Source organism: Hakea prostrata, chromosome 9 (assembly GCF_041222555.1).
Source record: "Hakea prostrata isolate BN-2017 chromosome 9, UWA_Hpros_2, whole genome shotgun sequence".
Lineage (NCBI taxonomy): Eukaryota > Viridiplantae > Streptophyta > Magnoliopsida > Proteales > Proteaceae > Hakea > Hakea prostrata.
In genome coordinates this window covers 437,225-464,009 of record NC_142608.1, presented here as the reverse complement: position 1 = coordinate 464,009, position 26,785 = coordinate 437,225, and the positions used below count along the sequence as shown (strand labels likewise).

At 36.8% G+C, this 26,785-nt stretch overlaps 2 protein-coding genes across 5 annotated transcripts; both read left to right on the top strand.

The window, feature by feature from the left end:
* The first annotated feature begins 676 nt into the window (after nucleotides 1-676).
* On the top strand, nucleotides 677-16,570 carry LOC149003863 (uncharacterized). Of its 4 annotated transcripts, none has more exons than XM_089169404.1 (4): nucleotides 677-779; nucleotides 987-2,863; nucleotides 14,293-14,505; nucleotides 14,686-16,570. In XM_089169404.1, the coding sequence occupies exon 2, from the start codon at nucleotides 1,094-1,096 to the stop codon at nucleotides 2,717-2,719; it is 1,626 nt and encodes a 541-aa protein (XP_089025530.1). In that variant the 5' UTR covers nucleotides 677-779; nucleotides 987-1,093; the 3' UTR covers nucleotides 2,720-2,863; nucleotides 14,293-14,505; nucleotides 14,686-16,570. The 4 variants fall into 4 exon arrangements, with proteins under 4 accessions (XP_089025530.1, XP_089025529.1, XP_089025528.1 ...); XM_089169403.1 differs by having other exon boundaries at nucleotides 923-2,863; XM_089169402.1 differs by lacking the exon at nucleotides 677-779 and having other exon boundaries at nucleotides 978-2,863; nucleotides 14,293-14,346; nucleotides 14,423-14,505.
* A 3,351-nt stretch (nucleotides 16,571-19,921) lies between these two features.
* Nucleotides 19,922-26,785, top strand: LOC149003862 (dihydroceramide fatty acyl 2-hydroxylase FAH1-like; the record flags this gene model as incomplete). Its single annotated transcript, XM_089169002.1, is given in 7 exon segments — nucleotides 19,922-20,317; nucleotides 23,309-23,379; nucleotides 24,154-24,246; nucleotides 24,489-24,685; nucleotides 24,812-24,917; nucleotides 25,127-25,273; nucleotides 26,522-26,785. Coding segments are annotated over 6 exon segments (714 nt in total). The 5' UTR covers nucleotides 19,922-20,317; nucleotides 23,309-23,328.

The following is a 26,785-nucleotide window of genomic DNA, read 5'->3' as shown; positions in this document are numbered from 1 at the left end:
ATCTTTCTTTTGCCCTTGGTGTATTGAGGATTTTAGGTTGAGAAAACAATTCACCAGTAACAACAAGGGTAACACTTCAAGAAGGTTTTTTTTTTTTTTTGGGTTCCTAAAATAGCTTTAAAAAATGCAATTGGTTCTAATACAGGCTTCTATTATAGGATTAGCAAAAACTATCTACAGGGGCCGATAAAATTCCTGTTAGGATTGCTATTAACATAGTTCAAAAACTAAGAGTGTTATCAAATGCATACTTACAATCTTAATATCTTGTGATTAAAAAAACGAAAATCTTAATCTCTGTTCTCCAATTGGATTTATATCTTCATCATTTGGCTATGGTCACTCTAAAATGATTTGGAATCGGTGATTGGACCGATTCAGACTGATTTTATAAAATTTGCTTTGAACTAAGAATAATGTTTGTCTTCAAGAATCAGGAATTGGATTACCCAATCGTGCTAGATGAGATCGGCTGTGTTCGATCCCGAGTTTTAAAAATGGTAATCATTACCACTTGAATCAGATCAAATAGATCCCAATGTCGATCAGATTTCCAACCGAGATTGTTTAGAATCGGTTGAGTTACAGCTACACTCGCCGACTCCGATTCTGGTTGTTTAAGGCTTAAAGCCCAGGTATTAAGAAAGCCTATCCTGTGATATGCTATAGAGGGAGAAACCCGCAAGGAGAAACAAGAGAGTGAAAGGAGTTGAAGTCGCCGCCGGTGAAGAGTTGAAGCTTTTCTTGAATTCCTCTTACTTTTTGCAGAAAATCAAATGGTGATCTTTTACCCTTTAACGTTGTTAGTTTTATGAATTTATTTTCAATCTTCATTCTCGCGCTTGTTCGTGGGTTCTGTAGTTTTTCAGGGTTTTATATCTCCTGTGTTTTAGGATTTATCGTATGCTTTCTTGAATTCCAGCGCTGATGATCTAGTACAAACCGGGCTTCTCTGAGATTACAATGCTGCGTTGTAATGAATGCAGATTACAAATAAAAATCTGATTCTGAATCAGGCCAGAGAAAGCAAAGGATTGGCTACAAAAATGGCTGCAGAGATTTGAGCTACTCAACTAATGGGTCTGCATTCCAGATGACCTTCCTTTTCATTGTTAGCTCTCGATTACGGTTTCGAGTGTCTGATATATCCATTGCCCGGTTCCATGATCATGCGCTCAGAGGTCCGCACCATGGAGAGAGAGCCTTAGACCACTCTGATGCTTGGGTTATCAAGATTGTATGTACTCTATGTGTTCGTTCAAGTTCTCTTGATTCTTACTTGCATTATTTCAGTAAGGTTTTGAATCCTTCGGTTACGTATGGAGTCATTAAACGTTTGAATGATCCAAAATTAGCTTTGAAATTGTTTGAATTTAGTAGGGTGAAGCTGAAGCTTAATCATTCAATGAATACTTACAATTTTCTAGTGAAGTCACTTTGTCAAGCTGGACTCCATGATTCTGCAAAATTGGTTTTTGATTGCATGAGAAGTGATGGGTACTCTCCTGATGGTTTCATATTGGGTTTTTTGGTATCTTCCTGTGCACAAGTGGGTAAGTTAAATATTTCCAAAGAATTGCTTACTCAAGCTCAAGGCACTGGAACAGTTGTGAACCCATATACGTGTAATAAACTATTGGATCTATTGGTTAAAAGTAATCAGGTAGGTGAGGCTGTTTCTCTCTATAGAGAGCTTTCAAAGTCCAGCTTCCGTCCAGATACTTGGACCTTTAATATTCTAATGAGAGGCTTGTGCAGATTAGGAGAAGTAAATAAGGGTTTTGAGTTATTTAATGACATGGGCAATTTTGGATGCTGTCCTGATGTTGTTACCTATAACACACTTATAAGCGGATTGTGTAGGACTAATGAGGTAGATAGAGGGCATGGGTTGTTAAAGGAAATTCAATCCAAACACGGGTTTCCCCCAGATGTTGTGACTTACACATCAGTAATATCAGGTTATTGCAAGTTGGGCAGAATGGAAGAAGCTTCCAATCTTCTAGATGAGATGGTCTGTTCTGGAATCAAGCCAAATTTGATTACGTACAATGTTCTTATTGATGGTTTTGGTAAAGTTGGTAACATGGAGTCAGCTGTAGCCATTTATGATGAGATGCTTCTTCAGGGATGTCTTCCCGATGTGGTGACCTTCAGTTCCTTGATTGATGGTCACTGTCGAGCTGGGCAGGTTAATCAGGGTTTAAAGCTTTGGCACGAAATGGGCAACCGGAATCTTTGTCCAAATGAGTATACTTTTTCTATTCTCATTAATGCTTTGTGTAAAGAGAATAGACTAAGGGAGGCTCGTGAATTTCTGGGTCAATTGAAGTGGAGGAATATAAAGCCCCAACCGTTTATGTACAACCCTGTAATTGATGGTTTCTGTAAGGCAGGCAATGTTGACGAGGCCAATTTGATTGTTGCAGAGATGAAGGAGAAGCAATGCAAGCCAGATAAGTTTACATATACGATTTTGATGATTGGGCATTGTGTGAAAGGGAGAATAACTGAAGCACTCAGTATTTTCCATAAGATGTTAAGTGCTGGTTGTACCCCCGATAAAATTACTGTCAATTCTTTGATATCTTGCCTACTGAAGGCTGGCTTGCCCAGTGAAGCTAATCAGGTTATGTTAACTCTGGAGAAGAACTTAGACTTGAATTTATCATCATCAAGAAAAACCCCATCACAAATTGCTATTCCTGTGGCTGTTTAATTGAACAGTTGAGCTGAAGTCTCCCTGAACCTCAAGTTGATGGTGAACTTAGTGAGTGGCTGGAGGTCCTTGTATCATTACATATGAAGCATCAAGCATCTTCACCTCATGGATTTTTTTTAATAAATGATGATTCATAATTCAGTAAGTACTTCGTATATTTTCTCTACGTTATGTCTATTTTATATTTCCCATGTTATGTGTTCTCCGAATTCTTCTCAAATTGATGCTTAGCTTGTATGCATATGTATCTTTTACCTTTTCCAAGCCATGGGCATCCTGTTAAATATGGTGGTGACAAAGGGATGCAACCTGGATCAAGCTTATCCAGATACTTTCATCAATTGTTTAATGTCTGTTGCACTTAATTTTAATCTCGAAGTGACACATGTAAATTCCAATAATATGACTTGGGATAATCTGATCAATTCAATCAGACTTGATCTGTTAGAGGAAAGTAGTAGTGGCAACCAGTTATGATTAGCAGCTATGGAGAGGTTTGACCACATCCAGCTAAGAATTTGCATATCAAATCAGAATTCTTCATTTAAAAGTATTAGATCTGTTTGTTAGATATGCTTCAAGACTTCAATCCTGCAACATATGGTCTTCCTACCCTAAATAGGCCCAGCTCTTTGAACTTGACACTGATTAAAAGTATCAAGTAGTTCAATATGGTAAGTATGCTTCACTTCAACTTTTAGATTTTGATTATTTGATTTGCATTAACTTAATGGAATTACAGGGATTAGAAAACCCTTTCTTTGTCTGTGTGGGTTGAAAAAAATAAGTCTTGTAGACTGGCTGGTTCACCTTCAGGTTGAAGCTATTTGCCTGGGGATATCCTTCTTCTTTTCAGCCCTGTGACAAATAATCTCCAAATTAAGGAAAGAGTTTGACTTGGAACTTCCCAAATACCTTTCCTTCAAGCGTACTGTAACTGCTCTGTAGTCAAAGAAGATGAAAGTTGTCAAGTATGGTTTGCCTTCTTTACTGAATTCACTCATGGTGGATCAGGTTTGAGCCCTAGAAAGATTTTCACCTTCTCTATGCCTCCCCGTGCCTCCTTCACTGAATTTGCCCATGGTGGACTGTCCTTGAGTCCTACAAGGGTTTCCACCTTCTCTGGGAAGCAGTATAATAATTTAATGAGCGCCCAAAAGTTTAACTGCGAGCATGCAGTTGAGTTATTTATAATTAGGTGCAACCTTAATTATAATATGCTCAACTCATCTGAACTTACTTTTTATTCTTTTCTTTTTAGTCTTTTCCCCAACTAAATAAGGCTGTTAACTTGAATTCTGTCCTGCCATTCAGTCTTGTTTGAAGCCAAAGTTATTGTTGAACCAAAGGCATCCATTTTTTTCGAAACTATTTCATCCTCAGTTAATCTTGGGTGTACCGATATTCTTTTAGCTCTTCTGATCCATAAACTGCACTCTTTGCTGTTGCATCCTCCAGCCTGTAAATGTAGTCAACACTACAAGAATAGTCCCTTTTTTAATGTTAGTAATATCAAGTGTAGTGAAGCGTGACCATAGCCGCTGGCCAGCTAAGAACTACCACAGTTATCAGAATTTCTTCATTTGAAATTGTCAGATACTTGTGTTCCATATTCCCAAGACCTTTATGTATATGATGTGACTTTCCTATATTTCAAAGTTCAAATGGCGTAACTCTTTGAGCTTGAGCCTATTCAAAAGAATCAACAATAAAATAAGCCTTCTCTGATCCAGTACGTTGGGTATGCTGAATTCCTTTGCAACTTTATTACATGTCTAGTTTCAAATTGTATAACTTGTACAATTCTATTCATGGATGGGATCACTACAACTAGGAAATCCTTTCTCATCTCTTTGCGGGGTGCAATAAATCTCACTTGCAGACTGGCTTGCCTTTGCTTTGAAGCTCTCTCTATCTGGAGCAACTTTGACAGTCAGATTACATCAGAAGGAAAGAGTTTGACTGTGGTGCAGTTGGTTGCTTTGGATGGATGCTGGTCCACTGTGGAAGCCTACACTGAGACAGTACTGGTCCATCCTGGGGTTTTGTCCAGAAAGGGTTCATACCTCATAGGATCTATTTGGATTTATTTCTAAGTTTTGAGATACTTGCAATCTTTGCGTTTATTTGTTTTGGCAAGAAGTTGGATAGTATGAAGGTAACTCTTTTGCGGTTTCCTAGTCTGAGACTATTCCAGTTTTTGCATAGGCACCTAGGAATCTTTTCTTTTTTAAACAATGTAATCAACCGAACCTAGACAATAAGATCAATGAAAAGAAAACTTGGGTTTTGTGTACCTGGGTAGCATGAGTTGGTTGGTAAGTTGGTTAGGTTTTCTCTCTTCTTCCCTGGTATGCTTTCCTTCCTAACTCCTCTTCTCTTTCTTTCTTGGTGTCTATTCTGATTTCTACTTCTCTCTCTGCTGTCCTGCAATTCTCCTACTGATGCAGATCCACAACTAATTTGGACCTTATTTTTAGTGGAATAAGCCTTGGGATGGGATATGCATGCATCCAGTCCTTGATCCCATTGGTTAGCCTTGTAATGGGCCACTTTAAGGGCCTGTAGTAGGGGGTATCTAAGCTTAGTGCAAAAATAGTTTATTTCTTATTTTTCTGAGTTGGTCTAGTTCTGTGTTGGTTCAATTGAAGTTAGTTGTTTTATTCATCAAGAGGTCATGTAACTGCTTAGAATATCACACATGACTTGATAGCTTATTAGGATCTTTTTTCCTTCTTACATTTAGGGATTTGTCTATTCCAACTACAAAGAGAAATTTGTTAATGCTGGCTATTTAGCTCCTATTAGTACCTTATTGGAGGGAATAGAAAGACACATTAGAGAATACAATAATCGAAATTTGATGAGTACAATTGTGGATGCTCCCAGTTTCTACTGCATGAGAGTTGTCTGGTCTATTGTGTAATATCTGGGCTGAAACTTGGTCGTCCATATCTGGGTTGCATGCTCCTTGGTGTTTGGAACCCAAGCTGCTGGTTGGAGATGGTAATTAATTTCAACCCCTGTTTTCACTGTGGAATCAGTCTTTGGAGGAGATATGGCCTACAAGTCTGCTGCCTGGGCAAGACTACTACTTGGTGAATAGATCCAACTCATCTTCCTGCCTTCAGATATTTCCGGTTTCCAGTCTTTCTGACCATGAGATCCATTTTACTTTGGTGCGCAGCAGCTCCATCACTGCCCATATACTCAATCCTAAGCCTGTCCCAATTTCCCATCAAAATCCCATCAACCTACAAGTCCTAGTTTTTCTCAACTGTTTTAACTTTTAGGAACTCTGATTGAGCAACCAGAATTCTCCCTTATTGGAGGGTACCACCCCACAGCAACCCCTTCATTCGACCATTACAGTCAGTTCTGTCCATTTGAACCCTTATTCCCATCAAGCCCCATGCTAAACACCGTATTTCCTACCAACGGTTTTTGTTCTAACATGGATCAAACCTTTCTTCCAGCACTCTTTGCATCCGACACAAATCTAAAACCTTGAAACCCTAAAACAGCCCACTTTGAGTTGGTTCTGATTTGAGATCTTGGTTATTGACCCTCAATCCTATTGAGTCTTCATCGCCTGTTTTGCAATTAGATAGGATAACAGCCCCCATTTGCTTTGATCTAGATAAAAAACATGCAGAGGAAAAGACCCAACAATGTTCACATTACCGCTCAACTTAATGGTGTCACAGCCATGTTGAACCAGGTTTATTGGCCCAGCATTGAACCAGATCAAACCAACCCACTGCAGATTCTGGAATATTCAATAAGAGCTGCAAGCTTTTTGTATCATAACTGGTCTATGACTTTTAAAATCTTAGTTGTGTAGTTTCTGCTTTCTAATTTGATCATTCTTGCATGATTTAGAAATGCTGGATTTAAAGCCTTTGGTAGTTTCTATTTTCAGCTTGGCATTATTATCTATAGTTGCTAAGTTTTAGTAGCAGCTGTTATTTTCCCTTCAGTTTTTGTTAGTGAGCCAAAGTCATTACATAGGCACAGCTGTTTAAGAGATTGACAATGGGTTAGTGGATGAGAATCTGAGGCAATTGCTTGCACTATTCTGGGAGAGAATCTCCCGTTCTATGGATGAGGTAGCTGTGGGTGAGAGACTCAAAGCTGAGATAGCCTACTGTCCTTCTATCCTCTTCTTCTGCCTTTTCCTTGTTTACTTTCCAACCAACTGGTGTGTTTGGTGTCCTGCAGCTTGTTCTGCAATGTTATCGTAACTCCTATTATAAAGTGGTTCTTGGTTGAACTGTTCCTACACTATCTTATCGATCCCCTACATATTTGATCTATTGGGCCTAATATTCTGGGTTAAATAATTTTTCTATAGGTTAGTAAAACTCCCAGACTTTCTGCCTGAAACCTCCCCTGTTTTCAGAACCATAACCTACCACCAGAAGCAGTCCAGTCATCTATCTATTGGATGAAAATTGATTTCTGGTATCATTTTTGCCTACCCCTAAAAGGCCCATTTGTTATACATTTGTACATAATATCAGGTCAACTAAAACCCAGAGTGAATTCTATTTACCAAATCAAAGAGGGTTGACAATCTACTGTGTCTTGACTCTTGAGAGATTGAAGACAACCTCAGGTCATCAATTATTGCCATCCTTTCTTTCTTGTTACCTAAATTGCCCCTATCTTCTTGATTGTTTTTGTTTTACCCCTTATTTTCATTTTATTCCTAGTTTTCCTGACATGAACAAGGGTTCACCCCCTGGCCAAAACCTTGGAGTGGGCCCCAAGGCCACTAGTAAGAGGGGTATTTTGGTCAATTTCAGCTCTAATTATCTGCTGGAATTAATTTTCAGAATTTTATCTTTAATTTTCGGAGTCTTGTTTCGTTTAGAAGTCTTGTTTGATTTGTGAGTTGAGCTCTTGAGTCCTTAGGAGTCTTTCTTTGAAGGACTCTTATAAGTTTTTTTTTTTTTTTGATAAAAAAAATAAATTAAAAAAAAAAAAACCCCTACTCTTATAAGTCTTTTATTACAAGAAGAGTTCCTTTCCTTGTGTTTGACTCTTAGTGTCTTAGGGAATCTATTTTCAAGATGCAAGAAGATTCCATCAGTTGTTTAGTTTAAGTTCTAGTATTTTACTTGTGTGGCTGAGATTAAATGTAAGGGAGATCCTAAATTATAAAGGATTCTCAATTAGATCAAAGTCTTTTAGCATATGCTTTAAGTAGCCTAGTCTTTCATTGTGATCTAAAATGTCTGGATTAATAAAATTATTGGAAGAATTGCAGCCAAGAAGGTGCAGCAGGGTCCTTTTGAGGGGGACCTTGCGGTTATCGAGAGCTCTCTTATCTTTGTCAATTCTGTTCTGCGATTCCAGCAAGAAATTGAGCAACCAATCTCTTCCAGATTCTGTGAACGAGAAAGTTGAAACCCTCCCAACCCCAGCCCTAAATCTCTCTTCTTTCTACCCTTCTCCCTATATCCTGAGGCTCCTATTACTTGCTGTTTCAGACCAAGAAACATCAAGAAAACACCAAGAATCTCCAATAACCTTGCTGTCCCCGGCAGCAGCCTTACCCCCCAGAACCCCTCCCCAAACCTTTTGTCACCCTCTTTCACCCCCCCCCCCCCCTTTTTTCTTTTTTTTTCCCCTTTCTGTTTCTTTATTTTCTTGGTCTTGCGGCAGGATTTCAAGAAAGAAAACAGAAAAGAAAAGAGAAGAAAGGAAAAGAAAAGAAAGAAGGAAAAAAAGAAGGAAGATTGTAAGAACCCCCCCCCCCCCCCCCCCCAAAAAAAAAAAAAAAAAAAAAAAAAAAAAAAAAAAAGAGAGGCTTAACTGCAAGCTTCCCTTCCCTTTTCTACCTTACAGCCGGCGTCCTATCATTTTCCAATAAGTTTAGGTTACCCTACAACAACCCACATCTCTTCCATCGAACTCCAAATTATTTGTCCCTTATCCCAACCCTTCCCATAACCAATTTCAGGCTTCCTTTCCCTTCCCTTCCCTACAACCCATATCACTCCTAAGAACTTCCCACAACTTTCTTAGAAACCCATCGACATCTCATAATATTTTTGACTTAGTTGCTGAAAAATTCTAGGCATACCCCTAAATTTTAGTGAAATCCATGGTATGAGTTCAGTCGTGTCAAGATCTCGATCCATCCGGCCACTTAAAATCCACCCTCTCGACTTATCTCACTCTCTTTCACTATCTCTCGCCTCTATACTCACCAAAGACACTCAAAAGCCGTTTTTTGCTAGGATTTTTGTGGATTGACATTGGATATAAGGTTTAGCACATCTACATCAAGAAAGGAAGATCAAAAGGCCATTTGAAGGAGTTCTTCACCCAAGGCCACAACAGCTCTTCATTGGCCCAAACCCAAACTGCAAAGGAAATCTCGAGGCCTAAAATGATATAAGGCCTCTACAAGCCCGAGGACATTGTTCTTTGCACCCCCCACCGGGTGGCCCCAGCTAGAACCCATGTGCATCGAGGGAAGGTCGTCGGCAACAAAATGTGAAGCATGAGTCATAACCAACACTTTTGTTATGAACATATGATTTATATTGAACTTATGACGGTTGTATTATTGTACTCTCGAGAGTCAAGAATGTGATATTGTATTGCTTATATGGATGGAATTTTGTTGCTATTTAAGTTATTTGATGTATTTGATACACTTGTTTTTCATTTATATGTCTTAAAGGTTCTATATTTCATGTTTTATAACTTTGCATGTTTGTTTCTGTAGCATTTCAATTTTAGTCTTGGGTCGAGTTAGAACTCATACTTAGGGTTGTTTTCTTATAAATCACTAGTGTTGAGAAGGCCTAAATTAGGCTAACTACCAAGTTTGAGCCCAACCTGAGTCTTCTTGTCTGTTATTTGTTCCCTTCTTAGATGATCCTTGTGTCATACGAGGACATCTCCACTGTGTTGGGATGGCACTTTATTAGTTATATAACTGTAAAATTATAACTGCAAGCTAGTAGCTCAAGTTGTAACTTTTAATTAGTGCAATAGTTGAAATTTGCTCAACTCAACCCAACTTTAGCCTTTCTCAACTGAATGAGGTTGGCTACATTAATCTTGTTTTACCATTCAGCAGTATTTAAAGTCATATTTATAGGTAAACCTAAGGTATCCATATATTTTTCCTATTCGACTCCTCTCCATGGAGAGAATCTCCTGGGGAGTGCCTAGTGAGCTATTAGATCCAGCCATGTGCCATATGTTGATCTAACGGTTAGGATAGATATTCATTTTTAAACTATAAAACCCATCACCAGTGAAATTGAGTAAAGCTTCATTCAAACTTCAGACGTTGATGGAAATAAAGATTGAAACTCGATAATCCTGTGATTTGGGTCTTTTTTCTTTTCCTTCCTGCAATCAGGGTTTTCTTCTTCCCACATCTTAAGCAATTAGACCATTTTTCATCTTTCACCCTCATTGTTTCCCATATCCCGCAACGGTGAGCTCATTGAACTAACCATATTTATTCTGATAAGAGACAAAGACGACATTTGAATCATGGGTTTTGCTCAATTTTCTGTCATAGTCTGCTCATGTGGATTTTTCTCTGGTTCTTCTGCTTCAAGCGACTTTTAGAACCGAGTGTGTTTTCTGGCTAACGAACACTCTGCACACAGGAAGAATTCTGTTGCTAGACCTGCACCGTTCTGCTTCCAGAAGAAACAAAACCTGCAATGTTGCTTCAGTTGCAACCACAATCATGAAAAGTAGGATTTTGGGGTGAATATTACTTGTAAGTCCCCTGTGTTGAGTTGTGAAAAATGGTCTAATTGCTTACGATGTGGGAAGAAGAAAACCCTGATTGTAGGAAGAAAAAGAAAAAAACCCAGATCGCAGGAATATTGAGTTTCAATCTTTATTTCCATCAAAGTTTGAAGTTTGAATGGAAGCTTTACTCAGTTTCACCGTTGATGGGTTTTAAAGTTTAGAAGTGAATATCTTGTCCTAATCGTTGGATGGTCAGTTGTATTATTTAAAGAAACCAAATAAAGTAGGGATGATTACTATTGCCCCCCGTATTTTGATTTTATTACTATTGTATCCCTGTATTTTTCAAAATTACTAATCAAACCTTTAACTTTGTCTACAATTACTATTGCCCCCTACCGTTAAGTTCCGTTAGTTTACTGATGACGTGGCATCTTATATTTTCTCAAAAATCCCAAAATACCCTTAATACTTATCCTTTTACTTATTTACCCTTTTATCAAATTATAGTAGTATCTTTAATTAACTGTGGAGATAAAAGTAACTATAATCCGTTTTATTCTAAAAAAAAAATCACTAAATAAAGAAAGAATGATTGAATAAAATTCAAATAGAAACCAGGAGGAAGGAAAATCAAATTCAACTCAAATTGAAAATTAAATATTACCTAAAATATTTTCAAAATAAATAAAGTTTAGTGAAGGTGGGAAACTAAATTGGATTTGGATTTGGTCATTTCTTTAATTTAAAATAATGAAGTTTAGTGAATGTGGGAAACCAAATCGGATTTGGATTTTGCTCATTTATTTAATTCAAAATAAATGAATTCAAAATAAATGAAGTTTAGTGAATGTGCAAGACCAAATCAGATTTGGATTTTACCCATTTCACTAATTCAAAATAAATGAAGTTTACGATAAAATTGACATTTAATCTGGTTTTTATAAATAGGGTAGCATCATCTTTTGATTTCTTAATTTTAATGAAGGGCAAATTAGACATTGCATATTCAAACTTAACGGCTACTTAACACCGTTATAAGGAAGGGGGGCAACAGTAATTTCATAAAGAACAGGGTTTTATTAGTAATAAAATCAAAGTATAAGGGGACAACAGTAATTATCCCAATAAAGTATCTTACTGAGAAAATAAATTGTGAAAGCCTTAAAGTGATTATAAATTAACTAGGAAACTTGGATGACTCATGATAGGAATTACCCTCTTATCATAATATGCAGCTTGACATTAACTAGGTTTGGAATCACAAGTTTGTACTGTCTTGGTAGCTCATGATACACAAGTTTATGGTAAACCCTGATTCCCTTTGTTCCCAGGGGTAAAAATTCATGTCATTTTGGTTGTTGTCCCAAATTGTTGTCCATCTCACTGATTATGAGATAGTTTTTGTAAATTTTCCCAACTTACCTTTGGCATTCAAGGGGTTTGACCCTTACGTTTAAGAAAAAGGATGGTGAGCGATGTTTTAATGGTGAAGGTTTTGCCATTGTGACCAAGTGGTCACTGGTGCAAGCCTGGAAACAACCTCTCTATGAAAGTATGGATAAGGCTGTCTACATTAAGAGCCTCCCGCCCACTGGGTGTGCACTTTTAGTCTTTTTATAACCCTTATGTTTGAGAGTTTTTGAGAGGTTGTGAGATGGCTGTAAATGAAAATAGAGGGTGTAATAGTTCTCTAAGCACCATCTTTTGACATGAAACTTTTCCAAATTGGAGTACACATTTTTATAAATTTTATTTTCTGAATTAGTAGGTATATTTAACTGTGGAAATTGATTGCAATTGGGTTATTTACTTTGATGATGGAAGGCTAAGCAGAATAGGAGATAATTCGCTCCCTTGTTCACTGATCTAGTGATGGGCTTTGAATGGAGGAATATGGTTGGTTATGCTAACTTCTTCCCCCACCCCCATTTCTTCTGGTATTATATTCTGAGTGCTGGAGTTCCTCTATTCTTCTTCAGCTTGGTTGGATTTTTGTATTACTCTGGAGAAGAGAGAAAAAGAAGGTGGGTGGGGGGAGGGAGGATGCTGAATGACAACAATTTTATTGAATCAAGCTGTAAGGCACCCTTTCATCACTAAGAAAAAATTGTAAGGTGCAAATCCGTAACCATGTATGCCGGTAATGTCATCTGTTGCTGTGGCTTCCACTTAAACTATTGGTTCACATGTGCAGAAGTGTTTTTTGTTTTTTATATAATTACTGTGTACATTTGATCCTTAAGTTTGTTTTGGAATATGCTGATAGTTTTTGTGTAGCACTGATTCAATTTAGATTATTTTGCTGTCCCATTGATGGTTCTGCCCCTTCCATCGTTGAGGGAACAATTTTTCTCCCAATGATTGCTTTAACAGTACTCTATGTCTTTGTATCCGTCATTAGCCATTTCTCAGTTCTATAAAGTTTCTCAGCATTATGATGGATATCCAATGATTCTTTTCGAATTTCTTGTGCTGTTGGTATTTCAAGCAACCTTATTTATTCTTGATTTTATTTCCTACACTTGGACAACCCACAGGTTTTCTAGGTTTGTATGAATGTTTTGTGTCAAATTTTTCTCTATATCCACGAACCATGACTTCTTCTTTCCTTTGCCATGATTCAGTTCTGAATATACATGCTGGTCTAGGGACACAAAAAGGTTAAAACTAAATGAGTTCACCTTGACTTCATAAACCAAATAAAATATCTGGGATAATTACTATTGCCCCCTTTTACTATGGGTTAATTACTAAAGGGACCCTACTTTGTATAAAATTTCTATTGCCCCCCCTCACTTTAAACGGTGTTAAGAAATTGTTATGGTTGGATGTTTAATGTCTGTTTTGCCCTTCTAGAGTTGAGAAGCCAACAGATAATAACATATGAAATACCAATTTTATCCTTGTATTCTTGTGATTTTAGATTCCAAAAAGTTATATCCTGATGAGAGGAAATTTGGTTTACCCCCCCCCCCCCAAAAAAAAAAAAAAAGAAGAAAGAAAGACGAGATGAAACTGGGTGAACTGTTTTACCATTTTGTTTTGGAGATGTAAGAGAAGAAAACAAGTTTTTATTCTTCACTTTTTTAATATTTTATTTTTATTTTGATAAGAGAAGAAGACTGTTTAGCGCTTTAGGTTTAGGGTTAATTTCTTTTCCTAATTACTAAGAGCAGTAAGATAATTTAATATAAAATGTAAATAAATAATATAAAATTTCAGGGTTTTATTTTGGGGGATTTTTGAATAAATGAAAGATGTCATGTCATCACTTAACTATTAGAGCTTAATAGCCGGAGGCATCAATAATTAAAAGCAAAATTTGACATTGCATTAATAATTTTAAAAAGTGTAAGGGATAAAGTAGTAATTAAGCTATAGTACAAGGGGGCAATAGTAATTATCCCAAAATATTTTGGTTTTGTTTTGGTTGCCCTTAGCTGGGTTGATGTAACAACATAAAAATGGTGTCTAGTATGCTTTGCTTGAGTGTTAGGAACCCATAACCAAGTATAGAATATTGTTTTCTAGAAACTCAAGCTTTAGGGACATGTTTAAGCCTACGTTCTACTGGTGCTCGTTTAGATGCTGGATATGGGGTTTTCTAGATGCTGATGACAAAAGCTGTTTATCTGATTCTTCTCTAGTAACTGTTCTTTTTTCGAGTGAATTTTTTTTCGAAGAAAATATAATTCTATGGTTGCTGATACTGTGATCCTCTTGAAACTATAGAAATGGTTGGTCTTTTGGGACCCCTTTTTTTTTTTTTTAACTGTCTTCAGCTTCTAATTGCATTCCCTTTTGGCTTTTAATCCCTTTTATTGTTTGTTCAGAATGGGGAAGAACAAGGGAGCAGTGGGAGATAAGATTGCTAAAAGCTCATTTTGGTAAATTTTGGACTTTTGGGTATCCAGTTTTGAAATGGCAATTCTGCGTTTCTCATTGAATGTGATCTGCAAGCAGATTTGTGTATGCTTTAGTTCTCAGTACACACCCCACATTTGATGCTGTCCAGAATATGAGGATCCAAAGTATGTAATGTTCAGGTCAGAAAGTGTATAGTTTCCTTGTTAATTATTTATTGTAACTTCAGTTTTTGAAAACCAGGAAATTTTTGTTGGGGGGGGGGTTAATGGTTCTTTTTGTTCATGCAGTGTCTTGTAAATTATTAAAAATAGTCTGCTTCTTGTTTTTTCTCATAGATAACCTCCTCTCATTGCAAACAGAAAGAGATCACAAGGCAGTAGTAATATACGACAACATCAACAAAAGGGACCGAGCCTACAGACCTTCTAAGTGATAGGGTGATTTCCACAAACAGCATGTCTCTGTGAGGCTTCCAATTGATCATCTAGCAGATGATAGTGCCAATGGCCTCTCCCACTGGCTTCCATTCATATAACAGTCTCTGTCAAGAATAACCTCCTGACCTCTAAAGATATATTTTTTTCATCTGTTGTGATTGATTTCTCTATATCTATTGCCTCAGAAAAGGCAAGTATGATCACATAATCATGATCTCTAAAAACTCCATCAGTACTAGCTGGAACAGGTTTACCAAGAGAGATCTCCAATACTATATTGGTTGTTTACATAAAATAAGTGACTTCCTTTAAGCTGTGAAATACAAATGAAAGATCCAGCCTTAGTGCAGCCAAAGAAATGTTAAAACCACATCAGTAGAGCAAAGAATTTTACACTCAAACCCCAAGCTACACCTACCCATAGATTTAAGCATCACTTTTTTGGTCTCTATAGATTGGCACCCTAGACTAGTGTCTTATCTCATGCAATCATAAAGTTTTGTAAATTGAGACACCAAATTAGTTTTAGGGGGGAAAAGAATGTTGATGAATTAACATGACATACATAACTGATGGTTTGCCATGAATTCTGTTTCTTTTGGGACATTGATGTATGTTGATTTGAATCCTTGTGACTGGTTTGTGCTAGTGACAAGTAGGGTTTGGTTAGTGCTTGCATATTTATGGTGTGGAAAAGGAGGTATATACTTTTGGGATCTGGGTCTTGGTATACCATAATTACCATTGAGTGCCATTTGGAACAAGGTTATTGTATGTAATTGTTTAGTTTTCTTTCCCCTGAGATGAAGATAGAGTACCTTCATGAATGATGACTTGATGCAGTGACTCTAGTTCATCATGTCAAGGTCTGAAATATCTTTCTCGACTTCACTCAGGGGATCAGATAGGTGAATAAAGAGATTTTCTCTTCACCACTGGGTGGACAGAAATCAAATCCTGTGTAACTGTGGATGATCATGTTCTTTTGTTATTGATTGTTGTTTAATAAAGTTCTCTCTCAAATTTTTAGAACATAATGATCATCACCATTCAAGTGATATTGTTGAATGTTTGTTTTGACTGGATGGGAATTAAGTACTTTTAAGTAATTAATATGAACAATAAAATATTATGTCAACTCCACAACTTTTCAAGGAAACACAAATTCAAATGCTCCAGTTTCCTTAGAAACAAAGTCAATCAATCAAGGCACTTCAATTGAAACGTTTTCTCTGAGATCCTCATTTTCAGTTGGGACATTGTTTGCTTCTTGAACTAGATCTTTGACCACTGGGTTGTCTTCTTGTTCAAGATGTTCACCAATGATTTGCAAATAATTGTTATTTACTTGAAGTTGCGGATTTGATACAAGTTAGATGCAAATCATAGAAACATATCTGCAAGTAACTTTGTTATGAGAGAATATAATTGGTTAGAAAGAAGCCCACAATTTTGTTTTCTTTTTGCTTGTCAAAATGATCTTTTCCTCTGATATCATATGTTTTTGGGCAATCAGTTCATTAGAGTACTAGTCCTTATGAATAAGAAGTCATTTTTATCCCTCCAAGAAATCTAGCATTAAGATTAACTCTAAATGAGTGGTTTTAAAATGGGCTTTACAGAGAAGCTTTTCGAATTTTCTATTTCAATTAAATTGGCTTTTCCTCCAAAGCCTCTATCTGCACCTCTATGTGTCATGATTCAACCAGCTTCACCTCAACTTCCAGCCATTCACATGCTCTCCAATTTCAAGGATCAGAAGCCACTTAATGAAAAGAAAAGGAAAATTTTTCTCTTTTAACATCTGATTGGATCATGGGGTCTCTTCCACCCTAATATAATATGTTTTTACCTTTTAAGGTTTCCCTATTTTTAGAACTAGAATTTATTAGAACCAAAGTATTTCATTTTCTAAGAAGTGATATTTTGTGGAATCTCATTACTAAGACTCTTATTTTCCTTAGAATTTCAAAGAAAAATTAGTGGGTTCCATTATTTCTACAAAACATGCGTGAACATCCATGATTTCATCACTGACAAAATTGTTTAAAAGAGTAAACAATTTGGAAAGCATGTTCAAAGGCATAACCAAAAGACTAAATCAGATCTCCATGGTAGTTTTTTAAGCTTAATTTTTTAAGGGTTCCAACAGGATAAAGATTCTAATTAACTAAGATGAACAAAGTCAAATTACAAATGGATGGAAACAATTGATATTATCAAGTGGCTTTTCAATAGACACAATATACTTTTGAAGAAAAAAATGTTTGCCTTCAATTATATTTAAAATGGGTAGATCAGTATTGATCATGAGTTAGCACCTATATATGCTAAGTTTTTTTTTCTTTTTTGGGTAAAGATGCATGTACTTAGTGGGAGTAAAATACAGGGCCAATTTGGTTATTGATATATTCTAGATAGTTTAGATAATACTTTAATCTATTAAATGAAGAAGCCAGTCGTTATTAAGTGAAATTTAAAATCATTTTTTTCTTTTTTTGTAACAAGCAGTTTTATATATTAGAAATGGAATATTACATTGTACAAGGTGGGGCCCACGTCGCCCCTGGCCCTGATGAGATTTGAATTCTAACCTCTAGGTTTCTTTCTTAATCTCATTTTCAATGATATCATATGTAAAAATTTCTTTTATTTAAGTTTGTTTTATACATTCTATAATAGATATTCTCTCTCCTCAACTGCCTTCTCTCTCCCCTCCCCCCTTCTCACACATGGGGGGACAGGGGGACTGTCCCCCTGGGTGGAGAGGATCTCCGCAGAATATTCTAAGGGATGCAAATGTTGCGTTTATTTATTGTCCATGTTACTCTTTTTAATTGAGCTTTTGAAAGTTCGACATCTAACTAATTCTAGGCTTCGAAAATGTGTTCTTTAGGTGCCGTTGTTTATCATAGCCCTCGTAATCAATGAATTACATTTCACAAAAATAAATAAATCACTATATAATTAAGAAGGCCTCACCTTGTCCATTTTTAGAATTAAGGTTTTGCTTGAATATATTGTAGAGCGACTAAGAGGACCCAAGGAAGGTGAACCTAATTTTAATTTGATTATATTAAATATTTAATTTAATAAAACATTAGGTCAGCAATAGTGCCACATAAGGGTGTCAATAAATCTACAATTAATTTCTAATTTAACATAAAATAATTAAAACACTACATTAATTTATACTTTAATATAAAATAAGCTAGCTTTTTTTATTTATTTTTTTTTTTTTTAAATAATCTAACTTCACTTTGTCTTTACACCTTTTTTTCAATTCAACTTTAACTTCATTTTTTCATTATATGATTTCTATATGAAAAGGATGAAGAGTTTGCCTTTATATAAATTTCTTTTCCTCCATAATATTTCTCTCATCTATTATGATCACGTGGGTCCCGTGAGTATGATGCCTTATTTTAGGCTATTTAATATCATGAGTTTAATTCATAAAGAAAATAAATTGCAGGCATGGGATTTCATGTGCCCTGAAAAACACCAAACAAACTAGTTGTTTGTAATTCCAGAGCCAATTAGGTTTTTTTCTCATCCAAAAATAAAAGAAAAAAAAAAAAGGGTTTTGCATGCCTTCTATGAAAGAGAACAATAATTTCTCTCACTTAAAGAATTTCTTATTGAAGCAAAAGGTGAAGAATGCCTTATTAAGGGTGAAAGAATGCCTTTGCATTCTAGAAAAAGAAGCAAAATGCCTATACTCTCATGTAATTTTTTTAGGTAAACTTAATAATATATATGACTTCAAGTTAACACAAAAATAGATAACTTAATATGGCTTCATACATGCCAAAGAATTCTTTTGTTTGGTAGACACCAAAGGATTTTAATATCATATCAAAAGGAAGAAAGTTTCATTCTCTATGTCAAAGTTGTACACGAACAATTTTGATATTGATGTTTGTCTTTGTTTTCAAGACTCTTTGATTGTACGTCACGTTAGATGCAGTGTTGTTTATTTATAAAATGGATAAGGTATCAGAATAGATTGATGGCTTCAAACAAAAACACCCCTAAACACTCTTAAAAATAGATTTTCTAACCAATGTGCCCCTTGATTTTATTGTATCACTAGCAAAACTATTACATACAGTTTTTAGTGACGTTATACCAATACTAAAAACGATGGCCTTGAATGGGATCCTGTTGTAGAATGCTTCTGAGATAGTAGTGACCACCTTCTATGTAGAAATAGAAAGACCAAGAAAGTTTTAGATTTGAAGCTCTGTCCCTCCACAACTTCCCCCCTACCATTTCCATCCATTGGGCGCACATAGCCCTTAGTTCTTATTGCTGGCTCTTTAAATCTCACACAAGAAGTAGTAGGCCCATATTGTTTCTGACCATTCTACCCTTTAATTTTATTGTATCACTTTCTAAGACTATCACATACTATATCTAATGACTTTGTACCAATAATAAGAACCATGGCCCTGGATCGACTCTTTTGGCAAGAGATGCTTCGACATGACGGGTTAGGCTCCTATGTAGAAGTAATAAGATCAAAGAAGTCTTGGATTCGAGATTCTGTCCCTCCACACCTTCCCCCTTCCCATCCCCTAGGCATACGGAACCCCAATCCCTATGACTGGCTCTTTAAGATCTCGTACAAAAATGGGTAGACTATCTTGGATAAGACTCCCGAGCAACACCTTGAAACAATGATGTCAAAGGTACAAATTCTCTTGGGTCAAGGGGTGAAGTCCTGCCTTATATTTAAGCTATCTGTAAAAAACTAACTCTAGAGGATATACTCAAGGTGTGTGTAAGCTGGTTCGAGCGAACATCAGTTTAGGAAAGAAAAAAAAAAAGTTGCTGAGCAAGGGTAGAATCGTCATTTTATTATACTAAGATGAGATTATGAGAATCATGAGATCAGAGGAAGTAGAACCAGCTAAGGAATCCACAATGGACACCCTTACTTAGGAGGGAAGATTTGCTCTTGGGATATTCTCCCTTATTCTTCCATCTTCACATGTTGTGGTAGATGGATGGTCCAGGGACAGGGATGCTGTTCAGTGTTGACTGTCCGTTGGATACTTGATATACATAAACAGAGAGAATTAGGGAGAAAGGGAATTCAAATAATAAGAATTGAATTCTCTCTCATGGAATCATTGGTGGGTGTTTTCTTCAAAAGTTTAGTATTAGAGAGCGTTGATGGGTTGATTGAGACTTTAGAGAGAGAAATAGCTGGCAACGGTTGACACCCAGCGTGATCTCACGCTGGCATTACTATGATTCTCTCTCTCTATATCTATAAGAGAGAATTGGTGTGGTTTGAGTTTCTCTAAGGGCTAAATATAGTAGTATATTAACGGCCTTTTCCTCTCTCTCTCTTCCTTCACTGATTCCCTCCGTCACTCAATTTCATCTCCCTCCACGTTCAATTCAGTATAGGATTCTGTGGGAGGGAGAGGGAGAACTAGAGAGGGAGAGACACATCGGTAGGGGGCGCTTGGAACGATCTCTCTCTCTCTTGGGTTCTCACAAATCCAGGACAGAATCTCAGATCGGACTTGCCTTTTCTCTGGTTGGTTTCTTTCTGACCCTTGCTCGCTTTTTTCATTTGGGTTTTCTAGATCTGTGCTTTTGAAGGATAAAAGTCGTGTTCTTTTTCGTAAATTTGGAGTTTCTTGGGATGATTTGTTGTCGTGAACGGCTTTCTTGGGCTACATTGTGTGCTTCTGCTGGTTTTCTTGGGTTCTGGATATGATGTGTTTGAAACAGGTTTACTGTTGTTATTGGGAATGATTCTTTGCCCTTAATACAAGTTTTGACGTTGTTGAGGATTGCTTGTTCTGATTAGATTGGTGAACTATGATTTTCATGTTTATTTCTTTGGTAGAAGGTGAATGGTGATGCTTTTGGGGTTAATGTGCTATGATATAGACCTGATTTTGACAGGAATTTAAGGATAGAAGGGTTTGTCAACCAAACCAGCAACCCCTCTTCTCTCCTCCTTAGTTTAACGAGATTATTGGAATGTCAATTCTATGACGATGATTGAAAGTGCATAAATTTTGCGTTTCAAATGCTAATGAAAGAAAATGTGATAGAGATGTTTCATGAAATTTGTAGTTTCTAACTGTAATCAGTTGGCCACTAAAGTTGTTTTTCCCTTCCTGCTTTTCTTTATTTTATTCCTTTACTAACTCCACATCCCCCTTTACTAACTCCACATTCCCCCTCCTTTTAAGTTATGGTGAGTGGTGAAACATCACTTGAAGTAGTGTTTGGTAGTTGTTAGATCACTGTACAGGTTTTGCAAGTAGGATGTAGAGGTTCAGAATTGGAATCAGGTTTAATCCCAGCTCAGATATAATTCTTAAGGAAAACTCCAAAATCAGCTAGAAGGGACTTTATATTGGGGGGTTTTCCTTAAGAATTATATCTGAGCTGGGATTAAACCTGACCATTGGAACCCGATTCTGAACTTCTCAATCCTACTCGCAAGACTTATACAGACGGTGGCCTAACAGCTACCAAACGCGTTCAGGTGATGTTTCACCAATCACCATCACTTAAAAGGAGGAGGGAAAATGGGGTTAGGGAAGGAAAGAAAAGAAGAGCGGGAAGAAAAAACAACTTTAATGGCCAACTGATTAGCCAGAAGGGATTCTAGATTTTCATTTCTCCTGATGTTCTAAATTGGATGAGATCAGTATTGGGTATGGAGGATTCCGATTCCAATTCCAATCCAAATGGACAGATCCAACATCAGTTCCTCGAAACTTGTCCCTGAGATATAATCAATATGCTGTTGGTTTAGCAATAGACACAGATGCATTAACAATGGCATGGTGATGGTTTGTTGTGATAACGTGTTTGATCAATATGAGACAAAGCTACAGATACCATTAACAATGCCACGGTATGGAATATAATGATAACTGTTCAGAGGTAAAAATTAACTAGCCACTAAAAGCATTCACATGAACTGTTATAGCCCTTGAAATGACTGTGATGTTAGGATTGTGCATCGTTAAATATTACTCATCTCTGTCTTCCATGAAATTTGGTATACTTCTGCTTCTACTTTTTAATAAAGATATTGGAAATCGAGTGGCTCTTATGTTGGGGGCGTTGTGGCTGATATATTTGAGAATTTAGATTGTATTCATATTTTTGTATACGATCTCCTAATTTTGGCTGCAACTATGGTTTTCTGTAGAATCCTGGATTAGGTTTTTTCAGTTAAATTGCCTTTTCTGTTTCTTCAAATTAAAGTTTAGATATCTCCTGTCAATATGTACTCTTTTCTTGCCTTTGATAAATCATAAAGTTTTGTTAATTTTCTTTTGTTTACTTGTCAAATGAGCCGCCATTTCTAGTCATAAAAGATTAACTTTGAAGTTCTGTCTAGCGTGATCCCTTGAAACTGCATAATTTGGTCATTTAGTGACACTGCTAGAACTTATTCTAGGCCTGCTAATCTTCAAGTGACTTCCATTATGTCTTGGCGATGCCTGTCCAATTCTCTTTCTCCCTTTTTTTCGTTTGTTTGTTTGTTTGTTGTGTGTGTGTGGGGGGGGGGGTGGGGGGAAGGGTTGAAATTCCTTTCTTCGCTCCTTTAACTCATGGAACCAGTTCCAACCTGCTAGCAATTCTTTGTCACTGGTTTTATGGCCTGTTGACATTGTTCAGACTTAAACACTTGTGTTTCATATTATAACTCAAGCTTTGCTTACTCTGCTTTATGTTGTTCCTTTTATTGGGATGTTAAACCAATTAAATAACACCCAATTACCCATCCTTGCGTATTTAAATGACACATCCACCTTCTTTCCACCCCCCCTTCCCCCATCAGAAGAAATCTTGTATCTGTTTATTTTTCTCACTTTAGTGAAAATTTCCCTGTACCCAGTCCCTCTCCCTAAGAATTTATGAGGAATGCGTATCAGAGGAAAAGAGGGCAGTTGAATTTTGATCTATTTCAAACTAATTGGGAATGATATTTTTTGGTCACCCCATTATTATATGTCACAAATGAAGGATGGCTCATGATATTGACCATGTGAATGCTTTCCACAATGGTAACATGTTTGCCTAGTCTAAGTGAGCAAGGGAAGATAGATTTCATGGAAATTGCCTTGTCATAACGGGTCTATAGTGATATACTCCTGAACTATTTAAAATGATAAGGTTGATTCCACGATGGACAAAAGGTACAAAAATTCATACATCAGATGTCTGTTAGTGTAGATCAAATTTATGGTTCCTCTCCTGGGTCAGTTTTGAAGCCTTGGGCTTGTCTAACCTTGTTGACTAACATCTCCCTACACTTACATCTTCATTTCATTTTTTTTCCAAACACCTCCAACACCCTAACTCTAAACATATTCTCCAACTTAAAAAGGAAGGTAAAAAGGAATGTCAAATCAAAACAAATGATCCCAACAAAAACTATGATTATATAATTTAGATCTACTCTGTTTATGCTTTTGTTGTCAAATTTTTATTTTTATTTTTTATTTTTGATATATTTGATGTCTAACTTGTATGTTCTTTTCCTGACCTGCAGTTGCACAATAGGGTGCCAAGATGGTTGCACAGGGCTTTACTGTGGACTTGAACAAACCTCTTGTCTTCCAGGTTGTTTCTCATTTCATTGTTCTTTTCTTTTCTTCTTGACGAAACTTATGGTAAGTTTCTCAAAAATACTATCTGTGCAATTACTGTGATTGTACTATCATATTGGCAGTAACCGTGGTCCAATGATCAATGACTGGATTAGCATTATCCATTTTCATATCTGGAAACTGGCATTGGCTGTATAAGATGATGGTTATCCAGCAAGATATGATCATCGTCAGGGCTTTGAAATCAATTAGTTTTCATCATTAGACAAAGTGACATGTACTTATAGTTTGGACCAGTCACATTCAGATTTGGATCAGGTGATTCAGACTAGACTATAGAATCCCTAAAATGGTCATTGGGTGTTCTAGTGTTACATTCCTCATGTTTTATCCCACTTGTTTGGTTGGTGATGTTCTGTAATAACCTTGGTTTTCTGTTCTCATTTGTTCGCTATGAATTATACTCCCTCCTTTCAACAAAATAAGAGCCCAACTCATTTTCTGCTTTTGATTTTACATTAGCATCTGGTCTAAATTCATAACTGAAGGTGCTACTTGTGCTGGCTTTTGAGATATCCAGTCTCAGTCTTGAACTTCATCGGGGCTGCTCCTGAAGTTTGTCCTATTTAAGTATGAATTTGCATTCCACAACCGAGACTTAACCCATATTGGTCCCTCATTCTAATCAACTGCTATTATTATTATTATTATTATTACTATTATTTATAAATTGCAGTCAACTGTATTGGCCATTTCTTTTATATTGATCTTTTAATATTTTTCATAGGTTGGCCATCTCGGAGAATCCTACCAAGAGTGGGTCCATCAGCCCATTGTTAGCAGGGAAGGCCCTCGCTTTTTTGCTAGTGAATTCTGGGAGGTATTCTGTTTTTTTCTTTTACTCTTAATAGGTAGGTAATAGACATTAAAGGTTCTCTTATTACATGGAATTATCTGTTACTGCATATCCTGCTTGCATAATTACACATACACAGATACATGGAATATGGATTAAGAATTACTTAGTGTTGGCATATATATATATTTTTTGAATGTAAATTGAAGGTCTCGTCCCTTTCCATCTGAAATTTGCTTGTTCGTTTCATTTGCTATCTGAAACAGTTTTTGACCCGGACAGTTTGGTGGGTGATTCCCCTCGTTTGGCTTCCAGTTGTACTTTGGTCCATTCTCAGATCAATCAGCATGGGCCTTGTACTTCCAGAAGTGTTACTTTTGGTTGCTTTTGGGATACTCGTGTGGACATTACTGGAATACACTTTGCATCGTTTCCTTTTTCACATTGAAACAAAAACCTATTGGTACTCTCTTCCCTTCCTCCACCCCCCTTGCATTTGCTTTTATCTGCGTGTAGATACTCTTTGTGTAAATCTCACATCAGGTAAAGAGGCATAGTTGTACTAAACATCAATGAGCTCTTTCTGCAGGGCGAACACTGCGCACTATCTTCTTCATGGCTGCCATCATAAGCACCCTATGGATGGGTTGCGTCTTGTTTTTCCTCCAGCTGGAACAGCCGTTCTATCTGTAATGGTATGCTCCTTCTATGCATTTCAAGTTCCAATTGCTTGAATTGGATAATTTTAATTCTAAAAATGAGTCGAACAAATTTCTTTGGCAGTTAGAGCTCACCATGTCATCAGTGGATACCTACATAAGCATGCTCACATAGGAAAACTTTTCTCTATTTGTATCTTGCTTTTTTCAATCATTTTCTAATTATTGTTTGATATGGTTACTAGTTCTGGAACCTGCTTAGACTTGTTACAAGTCCCGCTGCTACACCTGCTTTGTATGGTGGTGGGTTGTTGGGCTATGTAATGTATGATGTCACCCACTACTACCTCCACCATGGACATCCATCTAAGGAAGTGGCTCGGGATCTGAAGGTGAGTAATGAAGCTAAGGATGTAATTACTTTTGTTTTTCTTATATGGTATTATGATCATTTTAAAGGAACATTGAGTTTTGATAAGACTGAGGAAGCCCTCTTTGGCACATCTGCTGGTTAATGAGCCTGGTACCCTTGTCCTTGCCAACCTACATTTTAAGTTCAATAGACTCTGTTGGCATTGATGTAAAATGAAGAGAAGAAAACAAAGAGAAGGAAGAAGGGGGGGGGGGGGGGGGTGTGTGTGTGGAGAAAGAGATTACAAGATAAGTTTCTACTTATTTAGCTGGATCGACAACTAGCTCCAGAACTCAAGGGCTCAATGCCAAGGGTGATGAGCAACAACTCAAACTTTAATAAGCAAATGAGAATTAATATACTTAGTTTGGACAGTTCCTTTGCCTGTGTATAGGTTGCAATGCCTTGGGATGTAGTATTTTTCTGCTTCCTATTTCTGTGTCTAAAGGACATGTCAATTGCACAAGGCTTCTGCGACTGGGGGGGGGTCTGGGGAGGGACATAACATTCAGAGGCTTAAACCCCCCCCCCTCCAACTTCTCCCCACAAGGAAAAAAATTAAAAAAATAAAAAACTTTATGGAGGGGCTGTTTCCAGACTCGAGACCTTGACCACATGGTCACAATGGGCAACCTACTGTTACACCAAGGTACGAAAATATAAACTAACCTAGGACTATTCAGTTCTAAAAGTGGGATCTCTGTCACAACATGACACCACTTTGGATTTGCTAGATCTTGGTCTTGTTGCTAAATTATACCAATAAGACAAGGTGCTGACATTAAAAATTTAATCCAGAGACAGATGACTGACCTAGACAGAATAATGTCTCAACATCCTTTGGATCTTGAGATTCTCCTATGTCATGCAGTGCCATAGGTATCTCTTTGCAAACATGATCTTAAGGTTAATGTTTCATGGATACCATCTTACAAAGCATGGAAGGTTTATCAGACTTGCTCTTGTTTATCGATTTTCCTCCCAAGGAACCCTCAGATGGAGCTACATATTAAATACACATTTTCTTTCCTGTTTCCCCCCCTTTGTCTTCCATTATCAGAAGAAAAACTAGTTATGAAATGCATTCACACTTAACCAGTATGAGGCTTTCCCTTGTTTAACTATACAAAACATATTAATTATTTAATTAATAGAATGATAAACAAGTAATCTCTTAATATGGTTATGCTGATTGTTTATGGTTCTTTTTCCTCTTTCATTTTGCCAGAAGTATCACATGAACCATCACTTCAGGATTCAGGATAAGGGCTTTGGGATAACATCCTCGCTATGGGACAAGGTCTTTGGTACACTTCCTCCTTCCAAGGCTCCTCAGAAGAAGAGATAATTTGTTAAAAATAATGGACAATTGCAATTTGGTTCATTCAGGTGTGCGTGTAAAGTGGGGCCCGGCTTTTATTGAATATCATTGTTATCTAGTGTCATTATTTATTTATGCAGTAATATAGGCCAGTATTAGCTTAGTTTTCAT